General features: G+C 46.9%; 1 protein-coding gene across 1 annotated transcript in view; it reads right to left on the bottom strand.

Annotated features, from left to right (window-relative positions):
* Positions 1-12,777, bottom strand: part of CARMIL1 (capping protein regulator and myosin 1 linker 1) — a 314,559-nt gene extending 301,782 nt beyond the window's left edge. Inside the window, exons 1-2 of the mRNA XM_035728384.1 lie at positions 12,443-12,777; positions 7,952-8,049 (exon numbers count right to left, since the gene is read on the bottom strand). Of these exons, the coding sequence (XP_035584277.1) occupies positions 7,952-8,049; positions 12,443-12,482 (138 nt within the window). The 5' untranslated portion in view covers positions 12,483-12,777. The remainder of the gene's footprint in view (positions 1-7,951; positions 8,050-12,442) is intronic.
* Between the last annotated feature and the right edge of the window lie 9,636 nt (positions 12,778-22,413).

The following is a 22,413-nucleotide window of genomic DNA, read 5'->3' as shown; positions in this document are numbered from 1 at the left end:
CGCGCACACACACCCTACCCTATGCATCCTTTCCCCCCTTTACCTCTCTTTTCTCAAAGAGTTGGGGGAAGTGATCTACTTAGAGAGAAAGAAAAATAGGGCACAGTAACAAAGATTTAGACAATACACTCTATATACACCAAACCAAATTCTTATACTCTATTAAAAGAGAACAAGCATTTTAGAAAGGGGAGGGTGATGGAGGTGGGGAGACCAAATCTTCCACCCTTCATCAGATTTTATAAAGTTGCATTTTTCAATCTACTTTAACAATAGATATTAACAGCGTTTCCAATGAAATGAAAGTGTTACAGCAACCCTTCGCTAAAGTCTTTGTTTCTCAGAAACTCTGGGAAAAAAAAGAGTTCTCCCTATTCATTGCATGTTTTCTGTAGATCTCCTGGCTCGTGCATTTCCACCATACCCCTTTCACATCGCTCACACACACCCCTGCTTCCCCTGCCTTCCCACGGTGGACCTAAATGCCCTGCTCCCTGGGGGGCTAAATCCCAGAGGCTGGAAAAGAGTATCTTTTTAAGAACATCCCAGAGGCTGGAAAAGCGTATCTTTTTAAGAACAATGAAAAGTTACACCAAGCCTGATGTATGTTGGAGTCCAAGGTCATCGGACTCTCCTCTCCTAACTACAGCAGAAACAGGGGCAGTTGCAGATGACAGAGTAGAAGGTCAATGCAGCTCGGGTAACAGGTGCATGTTGGCCAGACGTACCTTCCGGAAAGAGACGCCCAGAGCCAGAGCCTGCCTCCAGCACCCTACCCAAAAATCAGTGGGAGCCAGCTCCAGCCTTGAGTCGGGGTAAAGTCTGAAGCACTTCAATACGGATTTATTTTGAATTTCCCAGGACTTTTGCCAGGCCCCTTGGCAACAACGTGTGCTCTCTGATACCCCCCTCCTGAAGATCGTGTCAATGTTGTTGCTGTTTTCTAAAGCTCAATTTTCTCGAGTCGGGTAACTTCACCCAGGTGCTCTTAAAATTACCTAAGCACTGAATTGTAAGTGATCCTTAAAAGTTGAAACTCCTAATGGTACCACAAAGGGAACTGTTCGAATTACCCAACAACTGGCACACAAGAGCCTCCCACAAAGGCAAGTGAGCCCGAAGACCTGGGACAATGATCTTCCAACAGTGTATTGCAGAGGCCACCACAGTCTCCAGACATCTGATGTGAACTTCAGCTCTCCATCTACCATAACCACGGGAAGAAAACACACACGCGTGATCAGATGTGTTGCCCACAAGTTTGACATATTAGAGGTAAGCTGTGCTGTCCGCATAAACCACATGCATACAGAATTCAGAATAAAGCTGCTCCTGCCATCCTGACTTGGAAAGCATCCTGAGACGGCAGGACCAGCTATTTTAAAAGCTGTGATATTTGTACCACTTAACTGGTGAATAAGGAGTCTCTATACTGTGCAGCCAAAACAAAATCCGATCTCCTCCTCCTATTTCTAATTTATGTTCATCAAAACAGCCTCGCTGAGATCACTGGTTGACTTTATACTCTTTTGGATTCAACTCTAAATGTGCAAAACAGACTCCTAAAATAGCTCTACTTTACGGGCTCCCTGGAAAATTAATGTGTTTTAAAAAGGTAATATTGGTTTTAAAAAAAAGTCTGGACACCACTGGCCAAGGCAGATGTCGCCTGAAAGTAGCCGCAAAACACCCATTCCAGAGCGGATTATTTGTCTGAGAAATGACCATGCCACGGGCCATACCGCTGGTTAGGCATGAAGGACCGGGAAATCAGGAAAGTGTTAGGCATGAAGGACCGGGAAATCAGGCAAGTGTTAAACAACCGGCCACATGAAATGAACGTGGCCTCATCCCAAAGCACAATGCTTTCCAAATCCGAGCATATCTGAGATTTAAAATCATTCACAACAAAGTGGGCCAGATACCTGCAAAACTTTTAGGTGAGAGATAGTCCCCCTTTGAATGTATTTTTTAAATAAACAGGTGGTCACAGACTTCATGTTTTGAGTTAATGGAAGACAGCACCGCCACCAACATATTTTAGGGATACATGTCCCCCGAAATAACATCCTTACACCTTTTAACATTTTTCGTATTAACTGATAGTTATTCCAACCAAACCTAATGAAGATGCTTAAAAGTTATAAACCCACAGTCAAATTTTTAAAAAATACATTAAAGAGATTCTGGGGTAACTTTGCAAAAGGAAATAAATGAATAATGGATGAATTGTTTCCAAGCGAACAGGTGATACCCTGTCTCCCGCCTCCTCAGTCTAGGAAGAAGGGCAGTCCTGTTTTCCTGCTGCTGGCCCATTTGATGAAGGGTGTGGAAGAACAAGGGGTTGGCAAAGATGATATAACCCGAATTCCAAAATGGAACAGAAAAGAAACGAAGCTGAGACCAGGGATGAACCTTCCACATGCTTCAGAGCCACCACCCGGGCAAGAGGAAACCACATTCCTTTCCCAGAGGCCTGCAACACCAGAAGCGTGGGTGGGAGCAGGTCACCAGGGACCCTGCTTCCTCCTGACAATATTTTTCTTTCAACCATTATCCTCAAAAAAAAAAAAAAGAAAAGAAAAAAGAAAACGTCCAGGCAATACCAAATGCTGTCAAAGACTTGGAGAGACTGGATTACTCACACGTTGCTGGTAGGACTACCCAGTGATACAGCCACTCTGGAAACCAGCTGAGAGCTTCTTCTAAAACTAAACAGGCAATTCCAATTCAAACCTGAAATTGCACTCCTCGGCATTCATCAGGGAGAAATGAAGATGCGTGTTCACACACAAGCCTGTAACTCTGTGTCTATCTCGGTTTTATTCCTAATAACCCCCAGATAACCCCAAAACAGAAAACCACCCACAGGTCCATCAACAGGCGAGTGGACATCCAGACCATGGAACAGTGCCCAGCGGGGATCGGGGGGGGAACATAAAGGCTACACGCCACACCCCGGGGGAATGTCTCAGGTGAAAAAAAAGAAAAAAATCCCCCAAAGGCATATATATTCTGTGTGATTACACTTACATAACATTTTTGAAGTAACAAAATTTTAAAAATGAAGACCACATTAGCAGCTCCCAGGGGTCAGAGAAGTGGGTACGTGAGTGTGGCCCAGAGACGCAGGAGGAGGAGTCCTTGTGGTGGTGGAAATGTTCTGCATTGCACAGCAATATCCTGAATGTGATTTTGCAATACGGGAGAAACTGGGTAAAGGGCACCAAGGATCTCTCTGTATGACTTCTCACAACTGCATGTAAATCTACAATGATCCAAAACTGAAAAGTTTAACTTAAAAAAAAAATGCATAAATTCAAACAGTTTTAAAAGTCCAGGTACCAGGGCGCCCGGGTGGCTCAGTGGGTTAAGCATCTGCCCTCAGCTCAGGTCATGATCCCGGGGGTCCTGGGTGCGAGCCCCAGGTCAGGCTCCCTGCTCAGAGGGAAGTCTGCTTCTCCCTTCCCCTGCCACTCCCCCTGCTTGTACCCCTTCGCTCACTCTCTCAAATAAATAAAAATCTTTAAATAAACAAATAAATATAAATAAATAAATAAATAAAAGTCCAGGTACCACAAAAATTGGATAACGATTCAACTAGCAAATGAGAAAATGGAGTAAGAGTCTAAGACAGACAAAATCACTTCCTGGCGACATGCCCTACGGACAAGAGAGAAGGTATTATAGCAACAGATGACATGTACCAGTGTGTGGCCTTCAGCGGACCCGCCCGCCACTTAGATAAAAAGTACTGGGCCCAGGGACCGTACCCCCGGAGAGCAGTCCTAAGGATGGACAGCCTGTTCCAGCCTCTTCTATCTTCCCTTTAACTGTCCCCAGAGGCCCCAGCTCAGGTCTGCTCCACCCTGGTTTCCTAACCTATAGTCATTAGGGTCTCTGGCCAAGTAAGATTGAGAAAGCACACTCCAACTCATTCTTAGGAATCAACCATGCGCATCGATGTATTAATGGTTCTGAAAAGCCATATAGTAAAGACATTGGTTTATCTTTAACACCCTGATTGCCAAATGAATGTGACCACAGATCTCCCTGCCCCCTGCACATCCTAGCATTTCTGATTCCATCTGACCAGAGCCCTACCTGCAGAATTTCAGATCTGGTCAGTTGCACTCCATCCTGCTGAAAAGGAGACATAGCTCTAAATATTCTTCTTGGCCTTATGGTGAACTGAACTCAACCCCTCAATAAAGGCAAGAGATGGGCGCCTGGGTGGCTCAGATGGTTAAAGCGTCTGCCTTCGGCTCAGGCCATGATCCCAGGGTCCTGGGATCGAGTCCCGCATCTGGCTCCCTGCTCAGCGGGGAGCCTGCTTCTCCCTCTGCTTCTCTCTCTCTCTCTCTCTCTCTCTCTCTGTCTCTCATGAATAAATACATAAAATCTTTTAAAAATAAATAAATAAGGGCAAAAGATGCTCGGGTATCTGGAGTGGCATTTTCAGTGCCACTTGGAAAACAAGGTAGGATCTCTCGGTTCCTCTTGCTTTATCATTCGGTGGCTGTTTATCATGTGCTGGGCATTGCACCAAGCCATATTAAAACATATCCCTGGCTTCAAAGCAGCCAGGAACAAACAGATACTGTTGCACACCTGTTTCATTAGCGAAAGGAAGGAGGCTTCACAATGTTATAAAGCGGCTGGGCTGCAGTGTGACTCAGGTGTGACTCCAGGGCCCAAGTCCTTAACCACTGAACCCTACTGCCTCCCTGGACACCAGAGGATAAAGTGCACGGAAAGGTTATTAGAAACAGGTGGTGGGAAGAGACCTCTTTAACCGGTCCCGGTTTCACCTGATAGCAAGGACAGGCATCCCCTCCATGCCTGGCCACTCTCCACTTCGCACCTGCTCCAGCCCCTACTTCTGCGGAGGTTTCTCTAACATGTAAACCCCTTCTGGCTTCCAGGTTTGTTCTGTTCCCTTTGTCCACAACACGTCTCTACTCTCTCCCCTTGGCAACTCCTACTCCTACTCATTGTCAGCTTAGGGTTGCCTTCCTTCAAGAACTCTTCCCTGATGCACCAGCCTGAGTCTAGGGTCCCTCTGATGTGCTGTGATGACCGCCCTCCAGTCATTCTGCTCATAGCACAGCTCAAAGCACGGCCCCCTGACATGTTTACCTCCCCAGCGAGACTGTGGGCTCTGGATACATGAAGTCTTGTGCACGCACTAGGCATGGCACACAGCACGTGCTCAATCAGTCTGGAAGTTACGTATACATCAATCAATAAACCAAATAAACACAAGGATTCCTGATCCTTCTAAGGTCCAAATCTTCCTGATCATTTGGTGACAGAGCGAACAACAAGCCAAAAGATATTTTCTTTTTTTTTTTTTGGAGAATAATGGTGAAGCAGGGGACGCCTGGGTGGCTCAGTCAGTTAAGCGTCTGCCTTCGGCTCAGGTCATGATCTAAGGGTCCTGGGATCCTTGTTGGGCTCCCTGATCAGCAGGGAGTCTGCTTCTCCCTCTCCCTCGGCCCCTTCCCCCACTCATGCTCTCTCTCTCTCTCTAATAAGTGAATAAAATCTTTAAAAAAATAATGGTGAAACAGGCTCTGAGTGAGGCAGATGTGGGTTCAAATCCCAGCTGTCATTAACTAGCTAAATGAGCTGAAGCAATTTATTTAGCCTCTCCAGATCTGAATGAAGATGTAAATAGTGCCTACCTCACCTCACGGAGTTGCTGCGAGACTGAATCAGGTAATGCATAAGTAAGTGTTGGGCAAAGAGCCTAGCACTTGGTCAATGTTCAATAAATATTAGCTACTATGACCATGAGAAGAAGGAAGATGAAGATAAACCCTCTACTGAAGATAAGCTACAGATCATATAAAGTCTCCGCTGTAAAGAGAGGGGACTAAGTGACATATAACGGCGCTGTGAGAGAAGGAAACTGAAACAAGCCACATTGAAGTATGGAACCAACTCACTTACTCCCGGTATTAGTGGACTGACAGCCAAAGAAAGCCAGAAATGAACATTATCAAGAGATCCCCCCAGTGTCTTCATTTAAGTAACTGAACTTCTCTCAATCCAGAAACTCCAAAATCAACAACGTGAAGGTCAGTGTGTCACTAACCATTTGGCCCCGACCTGAATATTTCTATTAAGATTGTCCGACTCCGAGTATTTCAATTAATAATTCCTGTCCATACATGTAAGGAAAAGTCAAAACAAGTTTATGCCAAATTATCAGAAAGTACTTAGGTTCCAGATTTGGGAAAATAAGTGCTTACATACAAAGACGTGTAAAATTTGGTTACAACCTTAACTCCAGCTTATTTGAGATGAGTGGGGAGCTGGGGGGGTTGGGGTGTATGGGGGAGGGTCCTTAACATTAAGTACTAATCATAACCATTTGTAAATGATGCTAACTTTGTTATATTGGACACTTAAGTTTGTCTTTGTAATTTTCACTTTGTAGATTTTACTCATGGCATGGGCTCCTTCCTAGTATGATGAACAGTATCCATACCAAATAATACCACACACCAGGTCAGACGGTTGTAGCAAACACTACTTGACAATGACAACTTACTTAGATAAAGGTGGATCCATCCATGTAAAGATTTACTTTAAATGTATAAAACAACAAACAGCGGAAACAAAATGTCTTCTCTCTCCTCTACCACCTCCCCAAAATACCACTAACCTGTAACACTGAGTAACATATACTCTAAGGGAATTTACTCTTTATTAAAGCAAAATAAATCAGAATGATGGCACCCATTGATTCTGCTCTTGGTAACCCTAATAATGCAGGCTACATGAACACGCTTTGTCACAGGGCCAAAGCCCCTCCGTCAAGTTTTCCACTTCGATTTCTCTGCCATCCTGACTTGTACACAAGGACCACAGAGAAAGAGAAGTCGTCCACCAACAACATAATCCTTCCATCTACAGGGGAAGGCACTCAGATATTCTAAAAGATTCTCAAGACAGATGTTATCAGAAAGACACTTGCGATTCTGTGGCAAATTCAACTGAAGAAACAGAATATTAAAAATATTCTCTTTCAATGACAGGTGCTTGGGATTTGTTTTAAAAAACTCCAAGAGGGGGAAAAAAAACAGTGGGGAGATCAACAATATTGGTAAAACACGAAAACCTGTTTAAGCTGGATGAACACACACGGGGTTCAATATGCTAATCTCTACTTTTGCATATGTTTGAAAATTGCCAATGATAAAAAGATAAATAGAATATTCTCTCCAACAAAAACACAAACAAGGTGTACTCCCCTAAGGCTAAATCTAGGTTTGCCACAATCTCAACCTAAGAGCCACGATAATACCACAAGGCTCCCCACCTCTCTAAAGGTACAGTCCAATAACTGACGATGCCCTCCCCCACTCTGTGCCCAACATGGTCCAACCCCTGGGCCCCTAACAGCTCCCCCACACGCTGGGGGACCCCAAATCCAATCTCAGCAGATAAAATGCCTGCACCAGCCATTTCCCTTCAAAACACCAAATGTCCCATGAAATAACAGGCGTCTTCTTCGCCTTGAGATGGACTCCAATATAACATCTGAGAACATTTACCTACTTAAACCAACATGAGATGAATTTTTTAAACTCCTCCCTGAGTCCTCACAAATGAAATCATACAACCAGCCACAACAAAGATAACTATAAATAAGCTCCATTTCACATCAAATCGAATAATTTGAAAACAGGCTGTAGGAGATGACCTCAGTGTGGGTGACTGGGACAATTTTAAGAAATAACTTCCATCTCAAAAATGTAAATATCCTACTGTTACCTTTCAACGGGCAGATATTCCAATTAATCCAGGACAAAATGGCCCTGAGAACTTTCCAGCAAAATATGAAACACAGCACTTGAGTTTCAAGGAAATTAAGCAATCAAAACAATGGAGAGGAAAAACACTTTCACTTCCAAACATTGTAAGAAACGAAAATACTTACCAGCACTTTGTTTTCAACTTTGTCTCCCTTAACTTCCAACTTTACTTTCTTCTTCACTGCAATTTTTATCTTTCTGCCAATAACATCCTTTATGCTTTCTGAAAGAAGTAAAGAGTTTCATTATATTCTTTTATTAATAAGAAAAAAACACTGGAGAGGGGAGAACATTTGAAGGAGTATTTTTGGTTGTTTTTATTATTGTGGTTTGTCGTTTTTTTTTTTTTTAGTTTGTTTTAACAAGCCTGATAGCTATCAGTCACCCCATAGTTTATGATCACCTACTATGTGCGTTGTACTGTGTGATCAGATGCGGAGGCAAATATAAAAGCATGTGACCTAATACCAGTTCATACAAGGCACAATATCATCTCGCTGGGCAAGTGGATGCACACACAAGAAAAACCATGAGCAACAATCAGGAAGGTTCATGGAGGCCTGTGTTGCATGCAGACCGTAAGCACAATAGGAATTCAAAAACTCCCTTGGCCTCTGGCCCCTAGCAGCCTCTGTGTTCATCACAGTGGCAGAGAAATATTACCATTTTCTAGGAGTGCCTGACATCACAGTTGGGAAATATGGCAAAGAACCAGAGCCAGACTGGACAATTTGGCCAGGGAAGGGTGATCCTGGCCATCTGTCCTTCCGAAGACATCACAGCACGACACCCCCAAAGACTGGTCAAAGACAACAAGAAAGGAGGAATCAAGAGAGACGGGGAGACTTCAAAATCTGGATGGTGGCAGGAACGACTCCGGGCGGTGCTCCAAATGGAACAGGCCCTAAATCAAACTCCTTCTCCTCCCCACTCCTCTGGCCACTAACGAAGCTAGAAATTTTGTTTCCTATCAGATAGGAAGCCAGTCACCCACTCTCCTAGAACTACCTCCTAAACAGCTCCCGACCCCCGCATTCAAGGGCTCAGAATCTCTCCCCAAGACAAGTCCATGATGTCCCACTTACCAGCTCTCTGTCCCTCCCTTACCAAAGGGACCCTCCAAAAAATCACAGGTCTGATCACATCGCTCTTGCTCTATGAGTTGCTTCATTTTTGGATAAACCTCAACCCTCTAGCAGGCCACTCAAGGTCTTCCACAGTTTTTTCAGTTTAACTTCTCAACACACACACTTAACAATCCAATCATCCCCACCATCTCCATCCTGTACACCCCCAGGATTCTGTACGTACTATTCTCTTTCCTGGGATGCCCTTTCCCTCGTCTCCTCCTGGTTACGTTCTACTTCCAAATATAGCAACCTCAGGTGCCTGGGCGGCTCAGTTGGTTAAGCATCTGCCTCCGGCTCAGGTCATGATCCCAAGGTCTTGGGATGGAGCCCCACGTCGGGCTCACTCCCTGCTCAGCGGGGAGCCTGCCTCTCCTTCTCCCTCTGCCTGCCGCTCCCCCTGCTTGTGCTCTCTCCCACTCTTGCTGTCAAACGAATAAATAAAATCTTTAAATAAGTATCTATATATGGCAACCTCCTCTTTACTTCCGAAGCTCTGTATTCTATATTGTAATCATCTTGGCTCATTCATATATTCAACAAATACATGGACACAGGAGGAGCTCCTGTATGCCAAGGGTTCGACTAGGTGCTGGGACTCAGACAGCCTCTGCCTTTCATAGGTGCTTACGACCTAGAGAGCACAGATAAATGCCTCTAGGCAAATCCACACTCACTACCAAGAGATCATGGACAAGGAGATTCCCGAAAGTTTCAGGGAGGAAGGGACCCCTGAGCAGAACCTTAAAGGAGCAGGACATAGGCCACGAGTCCAAAGTACAGTGTACTATATAATCCACTGAGGTGGAGGAAGAAAATGGAATTTTTACTTCTATTTGCCATGTACTCCAGTTTATGTTTTAAATTATAAATGAAGTATATATGTAGTTAAGTAAATAAATATGTTTACGAAGCGGTAATCAAATATACTTATTGGAAACCCACCACAAAAGTTGAGAGCTGCTGTTAGGTAAGAGTGAAGGAGACGGAAGAGCGTCGCCCACATGGAGAAGAGAATGGAAACAAGGGAAAGTGCAGCTCGTGGGCGGACCAGCAACCAGGTGGGACGTTTGGGGAAGAAAGGGGACAAGTGGGGGACCTCACTGTGCTGGGAGTTCTCTACGCAGCTCCTATCTTATCAGAGCTCGAAACAGATAAAGGCTACTCCTCCCCCCCCTTAAAAAGGCATGTGGGAAAGGAACATCAGAAACAGACTTAAGAGGGGCGCCTGGATGGTGCAGTCGGCTGAACCCCCCCACTCTGGGTTTTGGCTCAGGTGGGGTCAAGATCTCGGGTGGCGGGATCAGCCCCGTGTCAGGCTCCGCACTGGATGTGGAGTATGCCTGGGATTTTCTCTCCCTCTCCCCCTCGTGCTTTCTCTCTAGAATAAATAAATTTTTGGAAAAAAACAGTAAGAACATACACACGTGGAACAGGACTGGAAAGTTTTACACCAAAAGGTTAAAAGTAGCTAACTCAGAGAGGTAATACGGTTGGACAGATAGTCTTCTCATTCTTCTTAGCACTTAAAATTTTTCATAAAAACCTGTATTTCTTTCATTATCAGAGAGATACGCACCGCATTTTTTTCTGTCTTCGGGGATTAGCTTAAGGGAATACACTGAGGTTTTCACATGGTTGCCATTTTGAATTGATCTGAGTGTAACTCTGTGAGCACTTGTAATTAGAGAAAAGCAGGTGCAGGAATGTCCCCTGTCCCAGGCTAATTAGGCCATTTAAAGGCCCAGAAAAATCGTACTGGGCATGTCACAAAAGCATGTGTCACTTGGTTGAAGGATATGTGAGCTGGGCAAGACTCAATAAACACACAAATTCCATGTCTAGATAAGGATTAACTCGACTTTTTCAAACATACCAAAGGACTTATTTTGAGAACCATTCACATAAACCAGGTATCTTATTTCCATCCCTCCCCTCTCTCTTGAGTCTGATAACTACCTAACTTTTCATTACCGGGCTCAAGGTCAACTAACTTAAAAATCTGCCCCCCTCTTTGGCCAGCCCTCCCCCAAACTTTCGCAGGACCTTGGGAGGCATCTGCACAGACTCTGGGCATTCTTTCCTCTTCCGGGTAGGGTGCTGGGAAGACCTCAGCCTCCCAGAACCGGATGGGCCACTCACTCCAGCAAAGGCAGCTGATGCTTTATCTCAGGAGCCGACTCCACAGGGTTGGGGAGAGAGAAGAAGCCAGAGTGGGGGAAGGGGGCGGTAACTTCATATCCTAAATTTGGGTGAAAAGTAAGGGTTTTTTGGGGTTTTTTTAATTTAACAAAAGCTGAAGCTTTCATACAAACCTAGCAACACCTTCTTCACATCAAGTGTCACCTGCTGAGTTAGGTACTAATGGAAGAGGGCACACAACTCTTCCAAAGTATTATGGCTAAGAGGAGAGACCACGGGGCAAATTTCTCAAGTGCAGATGAATGGGCAGGCAGAACTCCCCCCGGCTGTCAGCCCCGATTACACAGCATCTTTCTGCGTAGTGTGCCAAGGATGGTACAGTAAGGAATACAGGTCCCTAGGGCTCAAAACACGCGCGCAGAGACACACACACCTTGTTAAAATACAACGTGTTCTACATACACACACGCTTAAACGCTGGGTTTTCAAACACTCATCCCCACCTCATTTTAACTCTGCCATTTTAACCCTCCACGTAATTAAGTTAAACCCCAAGACATAAAATCCAGCCCAACTACCCCCCCAACACACACACCAAAAAAAAAAAAAAAACATAAAAAAAACCTCAAGGGACTCAAACAACTGGTCACCTTGCACACTGGTTCCCTGAGATGCGGGATGGGGAGAATCGGTAGGTTAATTATTATTAAAATAAGCTTGTACCATTAACCCTCAGTTTCCCGGCCCGAGCATGCGTCACTCCAGTAACCGTTTCGCTCCCCGCGGGCTGGGCGAAGCCAAGCCCCGCTCCGCTCAGTCGGCACTCCAGACTAGCGCCCCCTCCCCCGAGGCCGCGTGTGGGAGGAGCACCTCGCCGGGGGGCGGGGAGGAGCACCTCGCCCGGCGAGGGGGGAGGGGGAGGGGGAGGGCTGCGGCCGGGCAGGTGCCGGAGACGACCGACTGGGCGCTCGCCCCCTGGCCCCGCGCTGGCCTTTCCCGGACTTCCCCGAGTTTGGGGCGGTGGGCTGGTCGCTGTACAGGGTGCTCCTCGCTTCCAGAACTCCCAAGCCCGAGGCAGCCCTCCCCTCTCTTCCGCCCACGGCGACCTTCCCCCCCACCCCGGGTCCCGGCTGGGGAGGCGCCCCGGACTCCGGGGCCCCCCGCTGCCCCCCACGGCCGCCCTCCCCGAACTGGGCTTTCCAGGCGGCGAGACGCGAGCAAAGTTCCCGGCGCCCCGCCCAGCACGGCGGCGACCTGAGGGGCGCCGCGACTTCGCGGGACCTGCGGGGAGGCGGAGGAGGGCAGGGGGAAGGCGAGGAGGGAAGCCCGCGGCGGCGCCACTCTTACCTGTCAGCTCCCTGGGAACCTCGGAGCTCTCCTCGGTCATGGTGGCCCTCCAGGCGCGGGGGCAGTGCCGGTCCAACTCTGATTTACGGCCCCCCGCCCTCCCCCAAGCCCCTCAATTTTTAGAGGCAGATGCAGCTTGCGCACGGGAGTAGGCAAGAAAGCGAGGGCGGAGATACAATTTTGCCGCGCCCCCCGCCCCTCAAAAAAAAAAAAAAAGAGTTGCAAATACGAAGTGGTTCTGCTGCAGCCGCTGCTACATGTCGCCTCCCCGCAGTTCCCGGCGGCGGAACGGAGACCCGGGGATCCCGCGCGGGCGCGCGCGGCGGCGGCTCCCGGCTCGCGGCTCCCGGCTCCCGGCTCGCGGCTCGCGGCTCCCGGCTCCCGGCAGCGCTGCTCCAGCCGCGGCCAGCTAGCGCCCAGCCCCGCGCCGCACCTACGGCCCTAGGTGAAGGCGGAAGGCGTGCGGAGAGGGCGGGGAGAGCGGCGCGGCGCGGCGGGGCTAAGGTTTCCTCGCGCTCCTGCCGGGCTGGGGTTGGGCGGGGGCAGCTCCGGCCCTCCTTCTCCTCCCCCTCCTCCCCTCCCCCTCCCCCTCCCCTCCTCCCCTCCCCTCCCCCTCCTCCCGTCCCTCCTCCCCCGCCTTCTCCTCCTGCGTCTCCTCCCCCTCCTCCTCCGGCGGCTCCTCCTCACCTCGCGAGAGCCGGCCTCCGCACGGGTCCCAGGCCGGCCCCCCGCGCCCGGCGCTCGCTCCCTCGCGCGGGGCGCACCGCGGGGAGGGCCGCTGCGCGGGGCTGCGGCGGCGGCGGCGGCGGGCAGGCGGGCGCCCTTGCTTGCAGCTCGCTCCTAAACCACCCGGGCCCTGCGTCTGGAGATGCGGCGAGGGAGCGAGGGAGCGCGAGCCCGGGAGCCATCTGCTGGCTGCGAGCGGGGCGAGCCGGGTGTTCCCGGGCTTCCCGGTTCCCTGTCCCCACCTCCCGGCGGCCGAGGGAGCGCGAGGATGGGAGACTGCAGAGGCACGCCGATTCCGCAGACCCGTCTGCACGGAAGCCCGTTCTGTCTGCGACCCTGTTCCGCACTTTCCTTTAACAGCCCTCCCTGCGACATGCTGTCTTTTCATCAGCGTGATTAATTTTCTATTCCTGGTGAGCAGGAGCTAGACGAAACCTGGAAACACTAACCATATGGGGAGAAGACACTTTTTTATGTGCCCAGCCACAATCGCAAGACCTTGGAATTGAGAGAGCGCTTTGGAAAAAGCCTTTCACTCGCGGCGGCATCTCCTTTAACCCCAGGACTTAAGAGAGCTAGCTGAGCAGTGTTCACAGAACCCGGATCAGGGCTGCTGATAGGTCTGGTGCTACCTGGCCCCACTCCCTCGACTTCCCCAGACCCCACCCCCAGAGAGACAATTTCGGGGCCGGGAATACTTGTGAGCGCCTCACTTGCTGCTTTCTTTCCTGGCGGCTGGGAAGGGCTCTGTCGAATCAGGTTCTGTTTTTAAAGGACAGAAAGAGGGGAGGGAGGAAAAGGAAGGGAATCCCCTAGTTCTAAACATTGCTGTTGACCTTGGATGGGCAAAAGTAATCTTCAGCCTCTCTGCCTGGTGTTACCATTAAGGCATGTCCCGATGTGGTCCTTGCTACACTTCTAACCTCTCCCACTCCCCCCTCTGACAACCTGACTCTTTCCAAGACTATTTGCTTTTCCCAACCCATTAAGACTATTTGGTTCTTACCTGTGTTTTCAATCCAGCCCAATGTGTACCTTCTCTGTGAAGATTTTCAGGGGTTTTCAGGGTACTGTGCTCGCTGTATTCAAAATCAGCAGAGTATATTGCCTGAAACATTTGTAAGCCCAAACCATACAGTGCCTTCTTACACTGCTTATATATTTATCTGGTTTTACTGCTTAACTTGCTTTGTTCCCTGAGTTTGGATTTGTCTGCCCAACTACCTAGGCTCTGGGCAATTTGAGGGCAGGACTTTATCTCAGACTTAGAAACCTCCTCAACAGGCTTGTGCAAAATAGGTGTTCAATTAACATTTGTTAACTGATTGGTTTTAAAGCTTGTGGCCTCAGGCTCCCTGATGTTTTTCTCAAAAATTGGAAGTTGCTTTAAGTTAGACGTTTCTTTTGTGCATTAAATATCTTTTTTGTGCAATAAATGGAAATTAACATCTCAAAACTATCTTCCATTCAACTGTGTGTGTTAAAGAGGATTTTTCTGGCACACACCAATGGAGTTTCAGAAGTAGCCCTGAAGGTTCCAAACCATGTGGTAACTTGTGAAAATAAGGACAAAAGATTTTTTTTTCCTGTGGCCCTGGGTGATGGAAAGAATAAAGGAAAGGCTGTATGGCAGTCCTGTAATTCAGTGCTCCTTGGCATCTTGTAGAGAAAGCTGGGATTTCAATAAAATTCCATTTTTTTTCCACTGCAAGAAGGGTCTTGATTGGTTCCAGCATCTCTGAAGGCACGGATTCAAATAAACCTCCTATCTCGATGCCGAAAAAGGACTGGCTGATTTTGGGTGCAAAACTCAAATATGTTTCAGAACAGCAAGGAGCACTGTTCATAATGCTGCCTAACCCAGCCCGTGGTAAACGTCCACCTGCACAACAGAATCAGTGATGCCAGCTTAGAGAATGCATTTCGAATTCTGAAACGAGTGCTTATTCACTGAAATCTACCCACCGCTCCAATGCCACAAACTTTTCCTCAGTGAAACTGCCCTTTAACTTCCAGAATTGTAAAGTCATCCCTGCCTATACTGTCTTAATTCATGTTAAACCACCACATGAAACTGATTGTCACTATAAATGAGATGAACTATGGCTTTATCTAAGTAAATATTTTTTATAAAGATTTTTTTATTTATCCATTCGAGACACAGAGAGAGAGAGAGAGAACGTGAGCAGGGGGAGAAGCAGAGGGAGGGGGAGAAGCAGGCTCCCCGCCAAGCAGGGAGCCCGATGCGGGACTCGATCCCAGGACCCTGGGATCATGACCTGAGCAGAAGGCAGACGCTTAACCATCTGAGCCACCCAGGTGCCCCTGTCTAAGTAAATATTTATATATATAGCCATGTTTGGGCATTACCACTAGCACTGATAGACTGAAATGTATTAGAAAGAAAGAGAAAACTGGTTTTTCAGAGCATCCCTATTGCACCTGAACACAGTTGCAAAATGTAATATATATGGAGTAACAAAATTATTTTAGAAAATTATGCATAGACTTTTATCTTTGGTTCATAGGCACACATTCATATCCATATAGTAGATTTTGTAGTGCATTCTGGAGAGAAAGTACACTCTGAATTTAAAAACCCCACTCAGTGAGGAGTCTGCTTCTTCCTCTCCCTCTGCCCCTTCCCCTGGTTATGCTCTCTCTCACGCTTTCTTTCTCAAATAAATAAATAAGATATTTTTTAAAAAATAAATAAAATAAAACTGGCAGATATTCAGATATATAGGAACAAAAAAATTTCCATCTCCCACCCTTAGCAACTATCATTGGCTAGAGGCCTTCTTAAGGAGATGTCTGTTTCTCAACTGGGTTAATATAAACCTTTCTGGAAAAATATACAATGCACACTAAGCTTGCAAACACCTCCAGGAAAAAAATATTGTATCTCTGATTAGAAGACAGTGCAAGGTAAATGACCATTAGATAATATTCCTTTAAAGTATTCACAAATGCTATTATATGGGGAACTGCATAGGAATAACGATGAAACAAGAGCTCTTGTATTGATTTTTGTTGCATCTGGATAATGGGTACATGAGAGCTCATTGCTCTCACTTTTATGTATGTTTGAAATTGTCAATAATAATCAGAGCAAATCCTTCACAGATGAGACTGAGCAAGAAGGAAAAAGTCAACTCAGCTATTAACTCAGAAACTCTATTTGAGCGTGCCATCATCGGAAATCACAGTTACCCGGTGGTTTTCCATATTCAGAACACCTGAACACTTCCAAAGACATCATATTGCCTTGATTCAAAGAGGCACTTTTGCTCATTTTCATGTTAATGAAATCAGAACACATTTTATAATTGGCGTAGGCAATTAACATCATGCTTCTCACACCCCACACCCAACACAAGTACAATATCTGTTCTGGAATCAATGGTGCATCTGACAACTGATAGCCTCTGACAGGTTAGAAACCGTAATTCCTCTGTCTTTATATCACAATGAGGAAATAAGTTCAGATTTGAGGAGTGACTTACTCAAAGTCACAGAGCTTGTAAGAGTCAATGGTTGAACCCAGAATTTGAGATTTGCAGGCCAAGCATTTTACTACGCCCCTTTTCCAGGCTCTTGGGCTATGTTCTGTGGGAAGTTTGCAGATGGCCAGGGCTTGGCCCCCACCCGCCCACAAGATGCTCCCTCTCTAGGAGGAAGATTAAGGTGATCTTCGATTGCCCTGCAATTAAGTCAGTCCAGTGTCAGCCCCGTGGCAGGTGTGAATTCATTAAATCTAACCAAATTGAACATTTTTAGAAAATCATAAAAGTAAATGCAAAACGTTTCGTTAGGGGCCAAATAATGAGTTCGGTAAGTGCCATAGAACTTCATAGAAGTGAAGGGGAAGAAAGCGCTACGCGGAGAGATGCCTTTACAAACTTACTCAACAAATGTGAGTTGAGCACTTACTATTTGCCAGAGGATATAAAGGGTGAATTATGCGGATTTTTCATGGAACCCTGATGAAGCAGTCGAGGGGGGGCGGGAAGAGAGAGAAGCAGGCAATTGCTCCCAATGCCGAGGTGCGGAATGAAGGATGGGGAGGTGGGAGTGAAAATGTGTACAGGCCAGAAAACAAGATAAAACATGGAGAAATTGAAATAAATTGAGTTTTAATCAGTGGAGATGGAGGGGGACTAGAAGGTCCTGCAAGACCTTAGGAACTACCAAATGAATTTGGATTTATGCAAAGAGCAAAGGGGAAGTTTTTGAGAGATTTTAAGTAAGGTAGCAGCACAATCTGATTTTCTTATTTAGAAGGATTACCTGCTTGGAATAATAGAAAAGACGGGAAGGTAGGCAAGACTGCTAAAAGCAGAAAGAGAAATTAGGAAGCTGTTGCAATAAATGAGAGGGGGAAAAACCAACAAAAACAATAGTAGCCTGAGCCAAGGTAAATGCAAAGGGCTGGTCAGATCGGAGAACAGTGGATGGAGGGAGGAAGGGAGAGGAGGTGAGGCCCTGGGTTCTAGGTTGGTGAGTGGGGAGGAGCGGGCTGTCACTGACTGGAAAAGCAAGCACTGAGGAGGGCATATGTGGTGAATCAAGATGAGGGGTTTAGGTTTGATCTGAAGAGCATGAGGTGCCCACAGAGCCTCCAAGGCAAGATGGTCATTAGGTGGCTGGATAGGGAAGTCTGAAGTTCAGGAGAAGGTCTGACGTGTAGATTCAAGATTCATCAACATATGGTATCTGAAGTCATAGAATTTTGTATGAAAATCTAACTTATCTGATTAGATGACTGTGGTTATCATAGAGCAAATTCATCTCAGGAAGTGAGTGAGATCTAACAAGGAAAGTTGGACTGTGAGGAGGAAAGAACTTGAACTCTGAAGAATTATAGGCCACCAGAAAAAGTAGAGCTGCAAGGGAGACTGTATAAGTTATCTATTGCTGTGTAACAAACCACCCCAAGACCTGGAGGCTCAGACATTTACTACATCGAAGATTCTGTGTGTCAGGAATTTGGGAGCAGCTTAGCTGGGTGGTTCTGGCTCAGAGTCTCTCATGCGCTTGAGGTCCGCGGCCAGGTGTAGCTGAAGGTCCACTGAAGCCTTCATTGGGCTTCACAGAGTGTTGGCAGATCTCGGATCCTCACTGGTTTTTGGCTGAAGCCTTAGTTCCTTAGGACACTCAGGGCTGCTTAGGCATCCTCAGGAGGAGCACCTGGCTTTCTCCAGCGTGAGTGATGGGGGGTGGGGGGCCCGGGGGTGGGAAGACAAGCTGAGACAGAAAATGCAGTGCCTTTGATAACTTATTCTTGGAATGACATGTCTCACTCCTGCTGTATTCTGCTGGTCACAGGGATCAGTGGATCAACCCAGGTCGGTGAGGGAGGTGACTGCACAATGTGAATATCAAGGGCAGGGATCAGTGGGAACATCTTAGAAAAGGTCCTACTACAGAACCAGTGAAGTACCAACCAGCACAGAGAAACAGCCAGAAACCAGAGAAAGAGGACGTCAAGTTGGGAAGACATGACAAAATAATACTTCAAGAAAGGGGAAGGTGTTCCCAGTGTCCTGTGCTGCTGAAAAGTCAAATGTGATGAGGAATAATGGGTATTGCCTGAAGTGAGCAGTAAGGAAAGAATTGTTTTCTTTGGAGAGATCAATTTCAGTAGACTGATGAGGGAATAAGATAAATTGCAGTGGGCTGAAGAGTGAATAGGAATTGGAAAAAGGGGGTAAGCGGAATGCAGATAACTCCAGAATGGGAGTAGCCAAAAGGCTATCCAGCGGACTTTCTGTTGAACACAACGGATTTAATATTTACATTTATATAATGCTGTTCTTCCCAATAGAGTGGAAGAGAGAGAGAGAGGAAAAAAGCCATGGAGTCCCTAATGTAAACTATGGACTTCAATTAATCGTATTGTATCAATATTGTCTCATCAATTGTAACAAATGTACCAAACTCATGTGAGATGTTAACAAGAAGGGAAATTATGGTGGGTGGAGGCTGAGGGGGGGTGAGATAATAGAAAATATGTACATTGGTCTCTGCCCCCAGCTCTTGGCACAGAACTCCTAAAACCCTTGTAATTTCCTAAGTGATAACACCGGGAGCATCTATTGTTCTAATACTTAGTCTTTGACCCTGTCCCTCACATGGAGCTCCTAAAACCCTTACAAATTCCTAAGTGTTAACAGCACTAGGAGCATCTTTTGTTCTAATGAGGCGACTCTGGGCGGGTTCCTGGTGGCTCCTGCGTGGGGCTGGTCACCTAAAGACCCACCATGCTTAGAAGCTTGGAATTTTCAGCCCCACCCCCATCCTCCAGAAAGGGAAGAGGGACTGGAAATGGAGTTAATAATTGATCGTGCCTACGTGAGGAAGCTGCCATAAAATCCCCATAGTATGGAGTTTAGAAAGCTTCCACATTGGTGAACACATCCACACCAGGAGAGTGACCCAACCCAACCACATAAGGACAGAAGCTCCTGCTCTTAGGAGCCTCGCAGACTTCACCCCATGTATCTCTTCACCTGGATGTTCCTCTGTGCCCTTTATCACATCCTTTAATAAACTAGTTCATGTGTTTCTGGGAGAGTTCTGTGAGATGCTCCAGCAAATTAATGGAACCTGAGAAGGGGATCATGGGAACCTCTGATTTGTAGCCAAATCGGACAGAAGTTGTGGGTGACCTAGAGACTTCCTAGTGATTGGCTTCTTAAGTGGGATGGGAACAGTCCAATGGGACTGAGCCCTTAACCTGTGGCATATCCAAACTATCTCCAGGTAGATAGGTCAGAATGAAACTACCCTGTGGGACACCCAGCCGATGTCACAGAGAATTGCTCGTTGTGGGGAAAACTTCCATACATTCAGTGACCGGAAATGTCAGAAGTGAAATGTTCTCTGTAAAAATAAAAAAGAAACACAGGAAAGAAAGACGCAGGAGAGAAGAACTGGGTTTTTCCCATACAGAAAGAGGAACGGGGTGCCTGGGTGGTGCAATCGGTTAAGCTTAAGAGTATGACTCATGGTTTCAGCTCAGGTCCTGATCTCAGGGTCATGAGATCGAGCCCCATGTGAGGCTCCACCCTCAGCCCTGAGTCTGCTTGAGATTCTCTCTCCTCTCCCTCTGCCCCTCCCACTCATGCTCTCTCTCTCTCTCTCTCAAAGAAATGTATAGAGAGAGAGAGAGAGAGAGAGTGTGTGTGTGTGTGTGTGTGTGTGTGTGTGCGCGCGCGCGCACAAGTGGGGGGAGGGGCAGAGAAAGAAGGAGAAGCAGACTCCCTGCTGAGCAGGGAATCTGACTCGGGGCTCGAACCCAAGATCTGGGGATCGTGACCTGAGCTGAAGGCAGACACTTAACCGACAGAGCCACCCAGGCGCCCCTAAATAAATAAATCCTTAATAAAAAGGAGGAAAGCCATTTTTCTCCTTTGCAGGGGGTATATGGAAACTCTGTACTTTCTGCTCCCTTTTGCTGTAAATCTGAAACTGCTCTTAAAAATAGTCTACAAATTTACATCAAAATGCATAAAACCACAAGGGCCAAAAAATAGGAGGTGGTAGCAAGTAAGAAAAGTCAACATTTTGGAAACTGGAGAAGCCGGTGGAGGAATGGTAACTGACTTAACAGATCAAAGAAAGACAAATTCTAAACCAGCAGAGAGAAAGCAAGTAAAAAGTAAGCTAATTTCTATAGCAGAACCCAGGAAAAATCTCAGGAACCAGAGACAAATTATCTCTGAATGCAGAAGTGCAGAATGAGAGAGCAAGAAAACCCAGGAGGGGTGATAAACACTTTAAAAAGGAAGCGTTTGACGCTCAGATTCCCACCTCCACCTTACACAGCTGATCACCTACCACCCCCAAAAGCCACCCCCAAAAGCCACTCCCCCCACCCACCCAAGCTGCCCAAGACTGGAGGTTTACTCTTTGGAGAGATTGAATCAAAAGGACTGAGTCTTGGAACAGCAGAGGGTAAAAGTCAGAAGTCATACCACACTGAGAAGAGGGACATTTAGAGACAATCTGCCTCCTAAGTGTAACCCCCCACCCCACAACTTCTTTCTCGGCTTGCTTCTCGAAAGTCTAACAGCAAGGCTTATAATTTCAGATAGAGGACTAGAGAATCTGTCTCCCAGGTTATCGAGTAACTTTAAAAGAAAACCCTGTGGGGGCGCCAGGGTGGCGCAGTCAGTTACGCATCAGACTCTTGGCTTCGGCTCAGCTCATGAGCTCAGGGTCGTGAGATCGAGCCCCACGTTGGGCTCCATGCTCAGCACTAAGTCAGCTTGAGATTCTCCCTCTCCCTCTGGCCCTTCTGCTCTTTCTCTCTCTCTAAAATAAATAAATAAATGTTTTAAAAAAGAAAGAAAACCTGGATTACTGATACATGGGGCTTTGGCACTGAAAAAGTCAGATCCCCATCTATCACCCTAAATTGAGCCCCGTCAGTAGATCAGCCCTGCCCATTCACATAGAGCTTCAGATCAGCTTTGTTATGCCTCCTTGTTAAATGTGGACACCTAAGGAACCCTGATATTTGAGGAAAGCCTCTACCGTAAAAGCGAGAGACCCTAACAAGGAACGCAGGAGAGCTCGGAAGACTCTGTAGTGAGGACAGTTCTGCTTCTGGTCGGGACGGAAGAAGAATTAGACATTCTTTCCCATCAAAAAGTAGAAAATTGTACAAAATACAAGAAACTACTATTTTTCGGATATTGGACATGAGCTAGGACAGGAGTGGGATCCTGGAGAGAAAGGAAACAAGGAAAGAGGCCGCTATGATGGCCCATCGTCTGCCTGGGAAGAGCTGGATCATGGGTGCAAAGGGGGGGGTCCTGCATGAAGTCCAGCCAAGGTAAAGTTTAGAGAGGCAGAGACAGCTGGGTGTTGCAAGGTAGAATTCGAAGGAGAGGGAAGCTGGGCTGAAGAAGGCTCCAGATATCAGCAGAGGAAATCCCTCAAGTCTTGGCTGAGTACTAGGTCAGACACAAATAGGGTGAAACTCTGCAAGGGCAGGCAACAGACAACTGGGGTATTGTAAACCCACCTAGCTATTCCTACAACTCATGAAGGGCAAAGAGATATTGAGCTTCCAGACCAGTTCAAGCAGGGATTTGAGTGTTCTCATCCTGGGCATTTAGTGAAGACTTTAAGAAGCTATAAAAGAAAGTGGTGCCTGGCTAGCTCATCAGCAGAGCACGCAAGTCTTGATTTTGGGTCTTGAGTTTGAGCCCCACATTGGGCTTAGAGCCTACTTA

Source organism: Zalophus californianus, chromosome 7 (assembly GCF_009762305.2).
Source record: "Zalophus californianus isolate mZalCal1 chromosome 7, mZalCal1.pri.v2, whole genome shotgun sequence".
Taxonomy (NCBI): Eukaryota; Metazoa; Chordata; class Mammalia; order Carnivora; family Otariidae; genus Zalophus; species Zalophus californianus.
Note: the sequence above shows the minus strand (reverse complement) of the source record. Positions and strands in the feature narration are given on the sequence as shown.